Source organism: Dermochelys coriacea, chromosome 9 (genome assembly GCF_009764565.3).
Source record: "Dermochelys coriacea isolate rDerCor1 chromosome 9, rDerCor1.pri.v4, whole genome shotgun sequence".
NCBI lineage: Eukaryota > Metazoa > Chordata > Testudines > Dermochelyidae > Dermochelys > Dermochelys coriacea.
In genome coordinates, this window is record NC_050076.1 from 16377600 (window position 1) to 16397029 (window position 19430).

Sequence of the window (19430 nt, forward strand, 5' to 3'; positions counted from 1 at the left end):
GATGATACCTATTTTCAGGCTTCCTAAGTGACATGAATTACTTGTCTGGCCTCGTGCTGTTAGAAGATGCTAACAGAATGTAGCCAGGCAAATTTTTTATTTATGAAAGTCTGCAAGCGTGTTTATATTGTAGGCCACTGCCTTCAAAGGAAGGAGACTGGTGTGTCAGTGGCCTGCATTTCTGTACCCCGCCGGTTAACGCAACCAGACAGACATGTCATTGTGGTTGTGGTGCCTAAGCTTTAAAAGGAGCAGAGTCTGAGAACTGTAGGTAGCGCTCTTTACTTTGTAACCTGTTCTATCTGGGCTGCTAGTAGAGTCAATTAAAATCCACTTTTATCTATTCAGTTCAGCATGCTGAATGGGAACATTCCTTTCTACTGAATGTTTTAATCGATGCTTAATACAAAATCAATTGTTTTCTCATTTTCAGAAACAAGCAGCAGCTTTTCTGCTGAATTACCAGGTGAAGGTGATTGAATTTTCAATGCCCTGCTATTGGCTCCAGGTGTTAATAACTGTGGTTGTCGTGTAAAGAGTAATGAAGTTTACGACAATGAAGAAGTGAGCCTTTATAAAGGAGCTCTGAAAGTGTAATGGTCCCTAAAAGGTTTGTATTGGCTGTCCTGACACACTGACCTGCTCTCAGTCCCATTCTGTATCCAAGCAGAGCTGAGAAGGGCCGGCTCTAGGCACCAGCTAAGGAAGCTGGTGCCGGGGGTGGCAAATCAAAAGGGGCAGCACTTCAGCTGTTCTTGGGGCGGCGCTCCTTCCTCAGCAGCACTGCGGCGGCAGCTTCTTCATTTTTTCTTCTTTGGTGGCCGCTTTTTTTTTTTTGCTTCGCTGCTTGAGGCGGCAAAAAGGGTAGAGCCAGCCCTGAAGCTGAGTATAGGTTTTGTACCCCCATATGCAAAGAAGTAAGTAAGCACAGGGCTTTATCCACCTTGCTCCCCACCTTTTGGTCAGTTCCGTCAACACTCTCTACCCACAGCACGCACCTGGACAACTCAGGCTGTAGTAACACACCTTGCCTTCGGACCTCACACACATAATTGCTACCAATTGTGTTTTGTGAGGCCTTCTGCAGCCTATCTGCATAGAGAGGAAACCAGGAAGTGGAACTAATATCAATGCAGCTTGGTCCTTGTTGGACAGGGCAGTTAGGAGATTTACTCTCTGAGGTGGACTGCAGGCATTAAAGTCAGAGGGGATCATTGCCAGGGAGCCTGGGACTATTTATTTATTTATTTATATGGCATATGCCATCCGGGCAAGCCAAGCCACAACTTTCTTATCAACTGTGTTGAAGGCACGAAGGCCTCCAGAAAGATAAGTCATTTTGCAGTCCTCAACAATGTGTATCATGGTTTGTGGCTGCCCACATTGACATAGTGGACTGTGTCTAAAATGCCAAAGAAATTCTACAAAAAGAAAAGGAGTACTTTTGGCACCTTAGAGACTAACAAATGTATTTGAGCATAAGCTCTTGTGAGCTAAAGCTCACTTCATCACATGCATACAGTCGAAAATACAGTAGGGGGATTTTATATACACAGAGAATATGAAACAATGGGTGTTACCATGCACAATGTAACAAGAGTGATCAGGTAAGGTGAGCTATTACCAGCAGGAGAGAAAATAAAAAACCTTTTGTAGTGATTCATAGATTCATAGATTCATAGATACTAAGGTCAGAAGGGACCACTCTGATCATCTAGTCCAACCTCCTGCACAGCGCAGGCTACAGAATGTCACCCACCACTCCTATGAAAAACCTCACCCATGTCTGAGCTATTGAAGTCCTCAAATCATGGTTCAAAACTTCAAGGAGCAGAGAAGCCTCCCTCCAGTCAACCATGCCCCATGCTACAGAGGAAGGCAAAAAAACCTCCAGGGCCTCTCCAATCTGCCCTGGAGGAAAACTCCCTCCCGACCCCAAACATGGCAATCAGCCAAACCCTGAGCACATGGGCAAGATTCACCAGCCAGATACCCAGGAAAGAATTTTCTATAGTAACTCAGATCCCATCCATCTAATATCCCATCTCAGGGGATTTGGCCTATTTACCCTGAATATTTAAAGATCAGTTACTTACCAAAATCCCATTATCCCATCATACCATCTCCTCCATAAACTTATCGAGTAGAATCTTAAAACCAGATAGATCTTTTGCCCCCACTGCTTCCCTTGGAAGGTTATTCCAAAACTTCACTCCTCTGATGGTTAAAAACCTTCGTCTGATTTCAAGTCTAAACTTCCTGGTGGCCAGTTTATACCCATTTGTTCTTATGTCCACATTGGTGCTGAGCTTAAATAATAAGTGATAATCAATGTGGGCCATTTCCAGCAGTTGATAAGAACGTGTGAGGAATAGTAGCGGGGAACACAAATTCCATGTCCAGTATGAAACCGGTTGAGAAGGCTCCATTTTTTTGTGGTAAATGAAACCTGGGTTGACGTTGAATGGGGTCCGAGACAAGATAATGATTTGTCACTTTCTCTGTGGACCAGAATCTTGCCACATGTCCTCTACCATAAATCCCTCACTTAGTAAACTTATCCACAGTGGGCGCCGTGAGGGCAGACAACCATGTGGTGGATTAAACATGTCTTCAGTTAACAATAGATGTGGCATATCATGCAATTTTGTCACAAGCTTTGTCTATGCTTTCCTTTCTGTGAGTGCTAGCTAATCGAATTCAAGTCTGGGACTGAGCATTGGCTAGTAAATTGGGGAGGGGGCTTTCAATACCACTCAGTGTTGGCCTAGCTCTGCTGCTATGGAAGTCGATGGGCATTCTATCATTGTCGCCAGTGGGAGCAAAGTTGGTACAACACTGAGCACTTTGGAAAATTCTGCCTTTGGTGTGTAGTGTAGTGTCCGGCAAAGAGCTGGGACCCATGTGACCATGAAGGTAACTTAGGCCAAAACCCACCAATGCCCAAGGGCAGGTCATTGTCATGTTTCTATTCAGAGCTCCTATGCCCTAACTTCCTGGTGTGAACTGACTACCAAAGAGATTCCACTTCAGAATCCAGGGTTAAAAATGTGTGGATTGATTGAACAGTTGGGATTCAACCAGTTGCTCTTGAGGGCAAGGGTGTGGCAAGAAAGAACTTGGTGTTAGGGACAGGAAAATCACAGGAAGGGTAGGGAGTTGCTGCAGACAAATAGTTCTGGAGGGGCCCTCTCTTGAGTATTGAAGTTCCCATGGGAGGGGTCCAGATCAGTCTGCTGGATAATGGCTTCACGCACAAGTGTTAGTTATTTCTGAGCTCTGGACCTCAATTCAGAGCTAGCCGAATGTAATGCACAGTGGCGATGGGGCCTCAGGGGGCCTGGGAAATGTTTTTGGAGGCCACTTCTATATGAAGAGAAAAATGATTCATTCACAAGCTGTGAGGATTCTTGAAGCAATACGTTCAGAAAATGCAGGCCACAATGGAGTAACAGCTGTTGTGCTTTTACAGGTCTTGCTTGTAAAGATTGTTGCTCTAGTCGAACATAAAACGGAAAATAAATACTAAATGAACTACATTAAAAATCCTTAATGATCAGCCATGGAAATTAAATTTCAGGATGTGATCTTACCTCCATTCCATCCTGCTTATAATTTTAGTTAAGAGTAATAAAAATTTAGTCAGCATTTCGGGTTTAGTATCTTCCCCCACCCCTCAATATCTCCAGCATTTAACAAGCTTGATAATGATACAAGCAGTTATTAGGCTAACCACTCTATTAGTCTTGCATCTACAGGTAATATTATACAGATTAGAAGGCACACGATGCAAGTACATTTGAAGTTCTCCGAGCACTGTACAAATATGAGGGAATGAATCCTGATAACCAATCCTGTCACATACTATCAGGTTTATCACTATTTTATAGATGGAGAAGCTCAGACTCAGGAAGCCTATTGAAGAGCTGTGGGTGGAACCCAGATCTCCTGATTCCCAGCACATTACTTTAGTCACAAGACTATCCTTCCCTTTGTAGTGGGCAGTTAGTTAGAAAACAGGACAGGGACCATGATTCCTGGACATAATTACCAGCTTTTTGCCACCAACTTGTATGGTGACCCAGAGCAAATCACTTAACCATTCCAAACCTCTGTTCTTGTATGTATAAAATGAAGGTATTGGCATTATGACACATAATGTGATACATAATGTCTGTAAATTGCTGTACCTGTGCAAAACACTGTTATGGCTAGTCAGTGGAGGAGGTGAAGATAAAGCTCAATACAGCCTGTGGCCAACTTCACTGAATAATTTCTCATAGCAAAGCTATATTTTTGCAGTATCTTGTGAATTTAAAACACAAACAGGCAATTCAAAATGTTGTGGAAGAACAATTTTACTTCACATATTTTGTCCATCTCTATTTGTAGCAATTGCTTAGTTCTTTATCCCTTCAGTACAAAGCCTTCACAAGAGATGCTGTTCTTTGAGTCAGAGGTCCATTATCCTTCTACTGCAGGCTGAGATACATTAACAACGTTGTTCACTGGCTACTGCCCCTTCTCTTAAAGAATCAATGGCACAGCTTATTCAAAATGCCTCACAGTTAGCAACAAATGTTCATTGTTAAGCCCTGTTGGACCCTTGCCCAACTGGACCCATGTACTGCTGGTATTGCCAGTACTGTAATAATATCTGCGGGTGGTAGATATTCTCTTACTCATGTTATGGGGGTGTATGTCTTTTAGTATTTTTGAAAAGCTGAGTTGAGAATTAAACTCTCCTGGGACTCTCAGCTTTTTTTATTTTTAGGAGACTTCACAATTATTCAGGGGCTATATGAGGCAAGTGGCTACTTGATGTACTTATTGCTACAAATGGAAATCAAGGACAGAAGTGTAGGACTGAGTGAACTGGCAGGACTATAGAGATGATCATTCAAATTAATGGATAAAGTGGATACTTGTAATTATGTTTGGTCCTTCTTTTTAATATTTTGTGATTGCAATATATAGTGTAAAGGTCCCTTCATTTTCCATTGCTTTCTAGTTATGAGCAATATAAACATATAGGTACAATGTGCATCATCTGTCAGTCCTGAGGGAGAAGACAAATGTATAGTGATTCCCAACCGTTTTTTCCTGCCTGGGACTCAAAATTCACCCTCAGTTCCTTGCCATAACTCACCCATCCTTTAGCCAGATGCAAAATTGTGGGTTTGGAGTCATGGTAGGGACTTGCAGATGGATTTATTTGGGCGGGCACTGGATGAATGTGCGGGGGTGGGAGTGTGGTTGAGGGGGATGTTCTGGGACATGAGTGTGAGATGATGGCACGGTAGTGTTAGGAGTTGGGGGTCTGAATGGGGGTATAAGGAGTCTCTCTCTCACACACACATCAACTACCCTCAGCCTCCGTGACAGCAGCATGCAATGTAATGAAACCCTTATGTTTTATGTCCTGTATGTGTATATCTAATTTGTTATATTTAGCTAACGACCTATCTAAATATTTTCTATAGTCCTCATGACTATAGTATCCTAAGTGCTTATTTCACCAGTTACATGTGCAGATATTACAATTCCCATGTACAGTATCAATCAGTTACGAGAGAAAAGAGAAAGGGAAGAACTCCTTTCTTGCCAAGAGTTACATTATTCCATTTTATGGGGAGCAATTAGTAATCAATTATTTTGTTTTCTGGGTTGTGAAGCTGTCGACCAGGTCACAGTGTTTGGTGTTTTGATCCTTGTTCTTATCATTTAGGAGGGGAAAGTTGCAATCTCTGTGGTTGCATTAATTACCTGCGCAGTCACATGACTGATTTATCCAATCATAAGTTCATTTCTTAAGTCCACTTTTGTTTCTTAGGGACATGCAAAGAATTTATCAGCCTTCATCTGGAGCAGACCTGAGAAACAAATGATTCTAGAAGTTATCAAAACTAGATATGGAAAGGACGTACTAGGTCAAGATGAGGAGTACTTTTTGCGAATACAGACTAACACGGCTGCTACTCTGAAATAGGTCAAGATGGTCTTTCTTCCCGCTAGTATAGCATTGTTCCCAATGTACTATTCAAGTATCTTATCTGAACTGAAGATTGTAACAGTGTTTGGTCTTTGTTTTATGACTGTGCCAATAGGATAGTACCTTTAACTGAATCATCCAAGCAGTTGGGGGGGAACTAATCCTTTTATTGTCTTTTTTCCCCCTTTCTCTTTTCAGCTTTCAGTTTTTAGTAAAGTGATGTCAATTGGTTTGAAAACATGAAATATTGTCTAAGCCCGAAGTAATAAGCCAAATTATTTTAGCAAAATTAAAATCATATATTTAAGAAGTGCAAACCAATCTACAGACTGGAAAATTTTCTTTTGTGATCATTCATGTTATGTGGTGTGTATATATATACATATTGGGTCTAGTCCTGCATTCTTTATGTGCACAAAATGTCTCTGGAAAACAGTAGGAATTTGGTGGGTGCAAGGACAGCAGGATCAGACCCATTGTGCTGGTCTTGTCTCTCTTAGAATCATAGACTATCAGCATTGGAAAGGACCACAGGAGGTCATCTAGTCCAACCCCCTACTCAAAGCAGGACCAATTCCCAATTTTTGCCCCAGATCCCTAAATGGCCCCCTCAACGATTGAACTCACAACCCTGAGTTTAGCAGGCCAATGCTCAAACCACTAAGCTATCCCTCCCCCCTCATTTCATGACTGATCAGTTTTGGGTCTGGGCCTGAATAAGATTCTCAGGTTCATGCCCTCTATTTGGATTTTAATATTTACTGTTAAAACAAATTAAACAGTGGAAGAGTGGATAAAATATGTGCAGTCTGATTTGAAACAACTCTAGTGAACCACTCCCCTTGGCAGACTGTTCCACAGATTAACAAACTTTACCCATTAAGAGATGTTTTCTGATATGGAAGGAAGCAGAGAACAGCCCCACAGCAGAAAGAAGTGAAAACTTAAGTAGATCATTAGAAATGGGACTATAGGTAGAAAACTTCTCCCTGGTTTAATGGTGTCTGCACACATTTATGGAAGATTTATGTTCAAGAGACTGATTCTGGAGCACCTGTATATATCCTATTTGCATTTATATGGAACTAGGCCCTGTAGTGAGAATATAGAATATGTAGCAGTGGGACTGGTGACGTCAAGATTTCTAACTTTTTTCCCACTGTTTTTCAGTAATAAAGTTACTCCAATTTCTTGTTCTGATGCCTCTTGAAAGAAAACTGGCTTCTCAAGCAGTGCAAAAAATTCTTTTTAAACAAATAAACTCTTGCAACTTAAAAGCAAATAAACTCAAAATTATTCAATGATCACTTTCTGTTGCAGTGAAATTGCATCATAAATACCTTGCCAACTGCAAGGTACTACATTTGGTTATTGCAACCCAGAGGATGCTTTCAAGTTTAATTACAATCATTGTTCTTTTGTTTCCTTTGCCAGCTGGTGATGGAGTTCTGTGGTGCTGGCTCTGTCACCGATCTGATCAAGAACACAAAAGGGAATACTTTGAAGGAGGAGTGGATTGCGTACATCTGCAGGGAGATTTTACGGGTATGTGTCCAAAGTGAGCTACTGTTCTAAATGTCATTCACCAAATGCAGTGTTTGAAGATTGGCTTTTTACACTTAGAAAAGAGGTAAAGCTTGTGAGATGGCACTTTAGGCTGTATGGCCAATATGCTGGCATAAGCTAATGCTTCTTAGGTGCCTGTAGGATTGAATGATTCATATGCTTGTCTGATGCATAATAAATAACTGTCAGTTAATGCATCCTAGCTCTATTAGTTTCTTGACTTTTAACTCTGTTTTTCCTTCAACAAATATTTAATTCCCTTTAATAATAAATCAGTACAAAAATTTATTTAAGATAGAATCCCATTTTCAATGAACAGAAAGGGAAGTCCTAATACAGTCTGCAGAAGAAATCTGTATTTTAAAAAGACATTTTATTAAATGCTGATTGAAATGGCACATTTTTATTTTTCAATTTGCCTGGTGTCACTGGCTTGAGTGAGGATGTTGGAACTTTTATACCCATGAGATGAGGGTTTGATTGGAATGGCTTACACTGGCGAGTGCCAATGTTCCGTAGCAGTGCATTTGGTGCCTTCTGCAAATGATGCACTTCCATAACGATGCCCATGTCATTCAGGTGGGCAGTCTACATGATCATAATAGTATGACCTTAAAAATCTATGAATGTAAGAAATAAGTTTTTTGTTTTTAAGTCCATCGTATACATAGTGTGGGAACTCCGTACAGAATAGATTTCAATAAACAACCACCATCTGAATGAGTGCCAAAAAAATGAGGAAGGAAGTGAGTGCTCAGACATGCACATGGGAGGATATAAAATGTTCACGAAGTTCCAGTTGCTGTCCAGTGGTGACTAAGCATTTGTTTATTTACAATACATGCCACCATCCGCACCATCCCCCGCAATTTGATGAGCAAAATAACAAGCACTGTAGCTAATCAGCTGCTGTAGTGACGTTTCCTTCAGTCTCGGGAAACCACAGTTACACAGGCTTAGTTTAAATTTATGAACTGGTAAGCCTGTTTTGCCAAATAGCCCTACCATTGAGTCAAAACCTAACCACTGGGTCATGATCCAGAGTCACCATCAAGTGTCAAGCCTCAACATTTGGCTATGCAATGTGTAGTTGCAGTGGGGCACACCTTTGGAATGATCCCTTGAATCCGTGCATAATGTCACCTGTATCCTTGGCTCCAGCACCTCTTGTGAGTCGTCTGCTTCTCACTGGGTCTTCCATGACTTGGCCCTCCAACCCAAGTCACATAAAGTTCAAACCCCTTCTGGGGTAACTGAAAGGTCCAAATGAAAATCCAAACATCTGAATAATTCTTCTGTCCCCTTGGGGTACTGAAGTCTTCTACTTCCACTTACAAACCCTGTCTCAAGGCTCTCTCCCACAGGAGCCTACTCTGTTCCCTGTGGGATTACCTCCATAGGAGAGTCTTGCCTCCTCTTCAATCCCTGAGGCCTACCCCAGGCTCTTCCCAGAAAGAAAGAGGAAACGTCCTGTCTCCTCTTCTCCCCTCAACTGAGCTCAGCGCTGTTTAAGTAGTCCTCTGCAGGTGGCATCAGTCTCCATTACACCCAGTTGGGATCACTAATTGTCCCTACATAAACAGATCGGGATGAGGCGGAGAGGTCATGGGCCAGACTGAGCCCAGCTTGCCTTGAAAAGCCAGCCAGCCTGTGACAGTGGTCTGCTCTTTCTACAGAGGAGTGGAGAGTCATTGCATGACTCCAGGGTTTGTGGAGGGGGGGAAGAACCTGAGCCAGAAAAGGGATTTTTCTCCATCCTTATTGTATATATGCTTAAGAAGGCAAGAAGGAACCAATGGGACACTTCTAGTTCTTTGTCTCTCCTCTCTCCCAATCAGAAGCACTTCTGAAAGGAATGGTACTGTGCCAGATTTTTCTTTATTTCTTTGTATTGTAGTAGTGCCATTGTGCTAGATGCTGTACAAATACAGAACAAAAAGATAGTCACTGCCCCAAAGAGCTTACAATCTAAGTAACTGCTTACAGTATCCCCTTTCTTCTTTCAGGATCCTCCTATCCTTCATTCAGAAACCAGGTTTCCCTTTAGTTTTCAAAAAAAAAACCATGGTGGCAATAGTGCTTTTCATCCCCTCTTTAAATAAATCCATGGGTTTAAAGTATGGGGTGGAGGTGGGCAGAAGATCCAAAACCCAGATCTAGTTTTACAAACCATAGAAGAGTCTGAGAGATTGGTAATATTGAACGATGCCATTCTCTAGTGTTTAACATTGTTACTCTTTTGTGCTTTGTAACACAATTCAAAACATATAATACAAAGAAAAGCTGGCTTGTTACATATTTATACACCTTACAGCAAAGGAAACTTTGGTCCATATACAATATATTTGTATTTAAAGTCTTCCAGGTATATTTTTAAAGATACCATTATGCATTTATGTGGCTAGTGAAAAATCAACATAGTGTCTTGTTAGACAAATTTTCTAGCCTGCCCAAGGTGGCAGTCATTCTTCTGTTAGGGAATACAGCTAATAGTAGTCCTTATAGTTCTTTTGTTAATGAGCAATTAAAATAATTCCAGGCCTATAGAAGTAAATTATTCATAGGACATTTAGATGCATTTCAAATTAATTCATTCTGATCACTGATAGTAAAGGGGTGGCATGTAGAAGTATATGAGCACATACTGAAAATGTGATATAACATTGCGAGTCATTAATGGTGCTTATCTTGTCACTGTAATCAATGGGAACTCATAAATATTATTTAAGATTGAAGGTTTGATGTGATTTTATAACACCTAGGGCTTGAGCCTACATAGCTGAATGGAAGCTGTGCCATTTCCTTGGATGCACGCAGGATCAAACAGCTAGAGACTAAAACTGGAATAATTCAGTTAAGAACTGGAATGCAAGAATGCTTCCAGATCTCTGTAGAAATTGTTCTCTGTAGTAGTACCAAAGTAACAAGCATAAAATGACTAATAACTGCCAGCAGTGATAGTGGAAATTATTTTCTTTTTAAAAAGTGAATATTTAATATGAAATGAAAACCAATACAAAATTAGTGTTTAAAGTAATCCATATTGTACCAGACTAGCAATATAGGTGGCTATTACTTGTAAACCCTGAAATGGTAAACACATGAAATAAAAATGCAGGTTGCATGAAGAACTTAATGAACTAATAAAAAGGCACAATGGGAAACTAGTTTACCTCTAGCCTTCAAGAGAGACTTTTAATTTGAGCTATGTCTCTATTAGGGGTATATGCAACTTCTAGTATTTGTATTTTTAATAGAGGTTTTTAATGCATATGAATACTATTTATTGGGCCAATATAACATTAGATCGGGTATTTCAGTTCCTGGTTGATAGAAATACAGAGAGAGGACCAAATTTTCTGTTTCAGCTACTCAAATGGCTCCCTAAGGCAAAAAAGCACATGAAAAAACATTACTATAGATACTGAGGTATTCAGGTTAATATTGGTTCCTGAAGTAATTGAATGCTCAGTCCTAAATCCTTATCGAATTTACAGTTCTTTTCACTCACCATATAAAGCACTGAATTCCATGATTTAAGTGGGTATTTCTACTCATGCCTTCCCAATGTGAAATGTAGGACATTTTGTACACATGACAAAGTGTTTTGAGGTGATTTAATTCCAACACAAATCTCCCATTTTTGGTGGATAATTAGTGTGCTGGTGGCAAGAGGGAAATGGTATAAAATAATGTTCTTTGAATTTGGTTTCTACTGACCTTGCTTATCCACTGAATTTTCTAGGGTTTGAGTCATCTACACCAGCATAAAGTAATTCATCGAGACATCAAGGGGCAGAATGTACTGCTGACAGAAAATGCAGAAGTTAAACTGGGTAAGAATGGCATAGAACTTGTGGCAAATGTAAGGAAAGTGTGGGATGAGGTTGGCTGGGAAGATGGAATGAAACTGGTAGAGAGTAAGTAACTGACTTGCCTTCTTTGGGAATGGGGACAGATGAGGTATCTTCTGTGCTTATTGTTTTGTGCTGGACTCATTCAAATTAACTTGGATTTGACTAAATACCGTGCACTAAATTATCATTAGATGATAGCAGACGACCAAATGTAAAAAAATTCACATGCACTGACATTTGCTTGGTTCCACCATCACATTTGGGTTGGGTATTTGTGAACCCGTATGGGATTTTACACATTCATGATCATCTTTGCATATTGACCCCATCTCTGCATGTTGAAAATTTGTTAATGTATATTTCTACCTTGAGATTTAAACAGAAGATTCCATCTCAATCGCATGTTGGTGCACTGAACAATCAAAATCACAGTCTTACACCCTAATCATTGCACTGTGGTGGTCTTGTTGGTGCCGTGATCAATAAACTTGAGAGAACCTCAGTCAGAGGAATTATTCTGTACTCCATTTCCAGTGTCACGGGTAACATCACCGCCCACCACCCTTCCATGCCCCACAACACATCAGTGAAGAGGAAAATATAGGAGACAGTATCCATTAGTTCACAGAGAGCTTGAGGCTCAGCTGTCCAGCACCAGCATGTTAAAGCTGCACAAGGGCAGGGATCTTACACAAGTGGAGAATTAGGTGGAAAGTCTCATTCAGTCATGTCCCTTCCCTCCTTTTATACAAGGAAGGGTGGTTCCAGCTCAGGACACTGTACAGCTGGCTCATCCAGCTTTACACTGGTGGAAGTTCCCTCTCCAAGGGGAAATTCTCTAGTCATTTTAAGTTACTTGGTACAAAGTGAACTTGGTGAACCAGAGAATCCAGCCCAGAATATTTTACCATGAATTAGAAAGATATCACTTGTTGCTTTATTTTACAGCTCCACACTTAACATTTCCCTATGATCCTTTGTCCTTTAGCCTTTAGTTCCTTATGCCTATTGTATTTATGCCATTTCCAGAAAGAGTGTTTCCAGAAAATGGAGCTTTTAAAAACACACATGGAATAGGACAGAACAAAGGCTCTGGTTTGTTTCTGTTCCCAACCCTCTTCTCCATTAGTAAGTGCAGTCATGATCTCTTCTTACTAAACTCTAGTAATGAGGAGCCTGTGCATTTTTCCCAACAATACAAAGAGATCAGATGGCCAAATCCATCCCTGCTAGGACTCCACTGAACTCAGGGGAGTTCAATCAGGGGTGACTTTTGCCTAAAACATCTTTTTTCTGAAGATCGAGAATAGTCAGTCTGTATGAACTTAACATGACTTTATTATTTTCCATCTTCATATGTTCCAACTGAAAAATATCATTCAGTTTTTTCTCTGCCTTACTTAAGCTCGCATGGTATTTTTTTATACACAGTGGATTTCGGTGTCAGCGCTCAGCTTGACAGAACAGTGGGTAGAAGAAACACCTTCATTGGAACTCCTTATTGGATGGCTCCTGAAGTCATTGCCTGTGATGAAAATCCTGATGCCACTTACGACTTCAAGGTACCCAATCAAGCATCTTCATGTTTATTTACATGTTGCTACAAATGTAATATTCATGAGGTCTAAAAAATATTCATTAAGGTGTCTGAATTAGTCAAGGTATTAAAATGAGCAAAGAGACTCAGAGAGAATATATCTGTTAGACTTTTTTAATCACCATTGTCACTGTTCGAATTTACAATTCTGATCATAAACAAATGAAGAGGACACTTGATCTGATCTTAAATGTTATGTCCCAGTCATAAACGTTGTTCATATTCAGGATTTTGGCAAAGGATTTGGCAGCTTTTAAAATTTGTAAGTACACAATGAAGTGCAGAAAACTCCTCTCCTGCAGTACAGCAGTCAGATTCCAAGATGTCAGTCTGTTATTAATGTGAATCCTTGTCGTGTTGTTCAAGCATTAAAGATTACTGCAAAAGGTCTTTCTCGATGCTGAATGAGGTATTAGGGGCATCCTTTGAACTGTTGTGTTGTGGTGTACAGTGTAGTATATTTAAATATTATCCTGTCAAGAAAAGAAGAAGCTGAAATAATAACTTCAAGTCTGCATGTCTGGCTGGCATTCACACAGAGGTCTTATGGTTGTTGCATGTTCATAAACTTGTCATAAATTTGTGGGATTGTCCCAGTTATCACTGATCTGTGTTATGTCCTGCTCGGCATTCCAATTTTATTTGAGGCCTGATGACAACGTAACATCATGTCAGTGCCTATGACATTGTCATGGGGATGCAATGTTGCCATTGCCCAAGATCATGCCTCAAGTTAATGACAGAAGCAGGAATAGAAGCCAGGGATCATGACTCCCTGTTCAAACTAGAAATAGATGGAAGGTCAAATTGGGACTCCTGTACTCGATTTGCCTACAGTTAAAGTCAGGACTAACTTAGGCCCAAGTCTCCAAAAGTGTCCACTAATTCTGGGTGTCTCATTTTTGAATATCTAGCTTGGGGTGGTCAGGACCTGATTTTCAGAAGTGTCATCTAGAGCCCCAGTACATGCTCATCCCTTTTGAAAACCAGCCCCTTTGTGGCTCAAGCTAGGCTTCCAAAATGAATAAGCAGTTTTGAAAAAATAAGTTTAAACCTTGCTGTGTATTTGCCCATTCCACATCCCCTGAGGGCAATGTGAGAAATCATGTTTGGAAAGTCTGAAGCTGGACAGCTGCTCTCAAGGAAACAATCTGTTAAGTTGATGACTGACATATTTTAATATATAATATATAAACCCTCTGAGGCAAGGACCTATAGAAGGCTAGCCACATATTAGTGATACGACTTTCCCATGTGACGATGCAAACATTCCACCATTGTGACACAGCATCACAGCCTTGATCGACGATTACTTTTCCCACAGGACAAATAAAATATGATGTAAATAAAGTATGATGGAGGGCCCAAAAATGTCCCCAAAATTCTTGTACATTTCTTCTATTAAAATATGTCAGACATCAACTTAACAGATTGTTTCCTTGAGAGCAGCTGTCAAGCTTCAGCTAATGTTTCTTTAGTTAGTACATATAGTGTCTGCCAACTGGTTGACAAATACCTAAGCAGATTTAACAAATTAGCGGGCACCCCAATCCTCTAGCTGGCCTTCCTTTATGTGTATGTACATACAGTCTGCAGAATACTGTTCCTGAGACACGAACTCAAATCTTCATGGTTCATAGGCCAAGCTCAACTGAGGGAACCAAGAAGAAGCATCCTTTTGCTAACCCAAAGGAGCAGTGGTGAGCTTGCCCCAGCTGGGTCATTCTTTGCACATCTCACACTAAGGAACTGGCTTTCCAAGGAGTGACTACTGAACGGCATGGATTTGGTTTCATAGATGTTGGCTCAGGGAAATGTAAATTATACTTCCCTGTGCCCGCCAAGGATATTCACTCCACAAGAGGGCAGGTGGTGCTGCCACCACCCTTCCCCAGGCATTTCCACTCTGGGGGATCAGCTTTGCTCTTTGACCAGCACTTTGGCCCAAAAAGAGACTGCGGGGAGGATTTGCTGAATTGGCATTTCCCCGGCTTCACTGGCAGTGCTCATTCCAGCAAGCAGAGCTCCTCCCTTGCAAATCCCCACCCAAGAAGACATTCTGGCTCAGATATCCTGTGGGTTTCCATCCACTGAATATATGCTCTTAGGCTAGTAAGTTTGTGGTTCACCTGTATGCCTGATTCTTCCTCTTGAGATGCTCTCTGCTCTCTTGCTTGCTAGCACTAGATAGATTCCTTGTTAAGTTGCATATTCTAAATACAATATAGAGAGGTTTACAGCCCAAAAAGGAGTCAGTCACTGGAAAGAGCACTTGAAATTCCTTGATATTATTAAAAATCCTGGCTTTATATCTTTATAGCCAACATTTCTTTCCTCAGAAATCCCTGGTGTTTTCCTCCTTTCAAAATAGCTAGGAAACTTGATATGCAGTGAGCAGGAGCTGGGATCAGAATTCCCCTGTTGTCCTCGAGGATCAAATATTCTTAGCAGACTAGATGGTTTTGTTTCTGAAGCTGGCACTGGCTGTTTGTGGATATAAAACAAAAGGCTGATTGCTGCCGACACTCCAAACTGCGGGGTGTTTTCAGAGCTTATTGTAATCTAGTGGCCACTGGGTCTGGCTCCCATCTCAGGTTCACCTCACTACAGCTGATGCTCTAGCTTTGAAGTGAGAGAAAAATGCAAAAGACAATTTTTTAAAAGGTTGCAAATAAGATCCTACAGATCCCAAATCAGTATAAAGTCAATCGCTTGAGATAACAAATATAAAAGACTGGAATTAGTGGGTAAAAAAAGGAACTCCACAGACTTAACCCTTTGGGGACGGAAAACTGCTTCCGATCTCAGTTTTCTTAGGCAAGGAGAATTTGACTGTGTAATCTTCAGGACACAACAGATACCTCACAAAAATAAACCACATCACGAAAGGTGAATACAGAACCCACATTGTTGAGGTTTGTTTTTTTCCTAGAGGTTTCTTCTTTTTTGTTGACAGAAATCTTGTCAATATGCTTAGAATCAAAGGAAACAGAGGTTGCTTCCTTTAATAAAATGAGATTATTGCAAATGTATTAGTGTGCTTTCTCTTTGCCAGGTGAACTGCAAAGCTTTTATAAATTTTAAAAAAACTTCACAAAATCCAAATCAGTATAAAATATGTGTTTCCTGCTGTTTTTTTCCTTCCCTTTCAGACCCACAGAGGTGATAATCCCTTTCTGTATCTAGTTAAAATCACTTGGCATATTGTTTATAATCTTGGGCACCTGAATACCAGTAGGCTACTGAGCAATTGGAAGGAGTTCAGAGAAGAGCAGTAATGATGATGAAGGTGATTGTAAGAATTGACCCATGTGGAAAAACTGAGATCGTCAATATGCACTGTATAGCTTGAGTGAACAACAAAGGAGGACATGACGGTCCACAAGAGATTGAAAGGTGTAAATGTCAACAGTGGAGAGGGACTTTTTAGGGCAGTATAGGGAATTGCAGTTAGGACAACTGGGATGAAATTCCATAAGGGGAAAATATAGGCTGAACAGCAGGAGAAATGTCTTACCTCTGAAAATTATTAGACTTCGGAATAGTCTCCCAAGGGAGGTGGCAGTGACCTGTCAACTGTGAATCTGAAATTAGGCTGGGCAAAGCTCTAAGAATATCTCACATGTCTAGTGGTTGGAGCACGCGAGTAGGAGCCAGGACCTCTTACATTCTAACCCTAGGCTTCCTTCTAACTCTTGTTATATCGGTAGCTTAAATTCTCTTGTGCTAAATTCAAGAGAATGTAACTCCATGAAGCGGGTGGAGTTTCAGCACGGATGAATTCTTCCCATCTGAGGATAACAGTACAGTACTTAACTGCAAGATAGGTACTGTGAGGATTAATGAATTAATGGGCTTGATTCACCACTCTCTGGCACAGGAAGATGTGAATTGTACCCTCCTGTGCCAGTAGAGGTGACTGCACCCAAGGGGTCTCCAGGGCAAGGGTAGTTAAATGTTGCATCAGAGTTCATAAGAATCCTCCTGGTACAGACTGCCCAAGACTTGTGCTGAATCGGTCCATCTCTGAGTGCTGTGCACCTCTCGTTGGCCAGCACTTCCTACTTGGGGGAATGCAGAGGTTTCCTGTAGGTGCCCTAGTGGCTGAGGAATTGCAGGCACTTTGCTCTCCTTCAGCTGCCCTCTGAGCATATTCTGCCACTGAGGCTGAATTGAGTCCAGTGTTTGCAAGGTGATTTGTGGCTATAAAGAGTTACATAAATAAGTATTATTGCTAATTGCATACAGTGAGGACCAGTCCTGCGCTGGCCCTTCGGGAAGGACTAGATGACCTAATAGGTCTCTTCCGTCTCTAAGCTGTGTGGTTTTTAGTAGCTAACATAATATGAAGAGATCTGTTTATGTGCTTGAAGTGTCAACTCTTGCAGAGAAAACACTGAATTCAGGAACCCAGGTTGTGGCATGTGATTAAGGACCCAGTCTCGCTCCCATTAGTCAGTAGGTCTCTGAAAGTAGGGCTGGGTCCTAAATGAGTTCCAAAATTGGAGTTGGTGCTACCCTCGCTAACACATCTGCAATTCTCCTTGCTGCTGCTGCTGCTGCTGTTTATTAAATTTCAGAAGCTCCCAAATGTGCCAGGTGCTTCTCAAACACACAGGAAGACACAGTGCCTGCCTTGAAGACCTTACGCTACAAAAAGCCAGAGAGAGGGCAGACAAAATGCACATCTCATTAGATATAATATTCATTTTCTTTGTATGATAAAAATGTGGTTCCAGGAGGTTTGGTTTTGAAGGGGCGTTTGCCGGGGTTGAAATGGAGGAGAGGAACGGTAGAGAGGGATTGCAGGAATGTGACGGGACTCGATAAATGGAGAGCAAAACTGAAGGGGAGGTAGAGATAGAGGAAGGCCAAGTGGAAAGGCAGAAAGCATAGTAGAAAGGGATCATAGCTTCAATGGGAATTGCACCCTTGCATGCCAGGGCAGAATCAGGCTTATTATGTTTTAAAATGTAACTATTTGTGATTTTGAAGTCTATCCATATAAAGAGAAGCCACCATGTAAAGACCACCCCAAATAGGCAGCCTCTTTCTTTAAGAGACCACTTTAAAGTATATCCCCAATGTTTCCAGTAAAAAAATGTTTGAACTGTAGTTAAAGTTCCACCTCTACCAGGTAACCAATTTGCGTTGACCCCTCAGCTATAGGTTGCGCTGCAGTATGTTACTGATCTCCAATATTCAACAGCTTTTATTTGATTGTGGTTTTAAAAACGTCTTTTAATGCACCTATAACATCAAAATGGCCATGACTTTCATTCATATACCTCAGTGCAAGGAAATTAAAGAAGATATGAAGTCATGGTCTTGTCTTAAGGGGCCTAGCAGAAGTGGGCAGAATACATTGTTGTATCATTGGGGGGGAGCAGCAGCAGAGCGTATCTGTGACTATCCCAATCAACAGTGGATTAATGTCTCCTGGAGCCCAGGGCCAGAGCAAGTCGGGGGCTCTGGCACCAGAATCATGGCCCCACTCCACCCCTTCTGCCTGCGAGCCTGCCCTCATTCTGCCTCTTCCGTCTGTGGCCCTGCCCACAGCCCGACCCCATTCTACCTCTTTCCCCTCTGCCCCCCCATTCCTTTCTGCCCTCCCTCGCACTGCGGCCTCAAGACTGGAGAGGCTCTGTGCCCCCGCCATGGCTTCATGGCTGCGTCAAGGAGCAAGAGCTCCTCCCGCCCTGAGGCCATGGCAGGGGGAGATTTTTTCAGAGGCACAAAATTGGCCGGGGTCCCTGGTCACAGGCCCCATGGGCCCATGCAGTAATCCACCACTGATCCCAAAGACAGTTGGGATAACTGACTTCATATCAATGAAAACAGGAAATCATTTTAGTGGACTACAGTATAGAACTAGATATGCTGAAAGGCACCAGAAGGCAAAGCTGCTGCCAGTGGACCCCTGCTGGAGTAGATGGCTGTACCTGAAAGATTGGTCTTTTCCCCTGTTCTGCAGCGGAGTATATCATCTATAGGAGAGCTCTTCGGGTTTGCTTTAGCTGAGTCCCTTTATGGTGCCAGCTGGCTGCCCACCAACCTCAACGATGTGTCTGAGGCTATATTTCAAATGAAGGCACTGAAATTAGTCTGTTCTGTTTTTAATGTATTCGGTACTCGGTTATTAATCATTATACAGCTCTACCTACACAGTGTCTGGAGTAATGAATTACTTAACTGCTGCCAAAACTAAGCTGTAGCATGGCCACTAAGGAAACTTATCACTTTCTCTCTCTCTCTCTCTCTCTCTCTCTCTCTCTCTCTCTCTCTCATGCAAATACATTAATTCTTTCCTGTGTCCTGGTAATTGAAGCATTTTCTCCAGTATGCAAGAACTGAAGTGTCTTTGAGATTCATTAATGGATCTAAAGCTTAAATCCAGCACATCAATGACTTCTAGATG

At 41.4% G+C, this 19430-nt stretch overlaps 1 protein-coding gene across 31 annotated transcripts in view; it reads left to right on the forward strand.

Moving 5' to 3' along the window:
- The window catches only part of TNIK (TRAF2 and NCK interacting kinase), a 308457-nt gene that overhangs the window by 187228 nt on the left and 101799 nt on the right, over positions 1-19430 (forward strand). For all 31 annotated transcript variants that reach the window (XM_043491760.1, XM_043491773.1, XM_043491762.1 and 28 more), the window contains exons 5-7: positions 7427-7537; positions 11304-11394; positions 12847-12977. In XM_043491760.1, coding sequence (XP_043347695.1) covers positions 7427-7537; positions 11304-11394; positions 12847-12977 — 333 coding nt within the window. The remainder of the gene's footprint in view (positions 1-7426; positions 7538-11303; positions 11395-12846; positions 12978-19430) is intronic.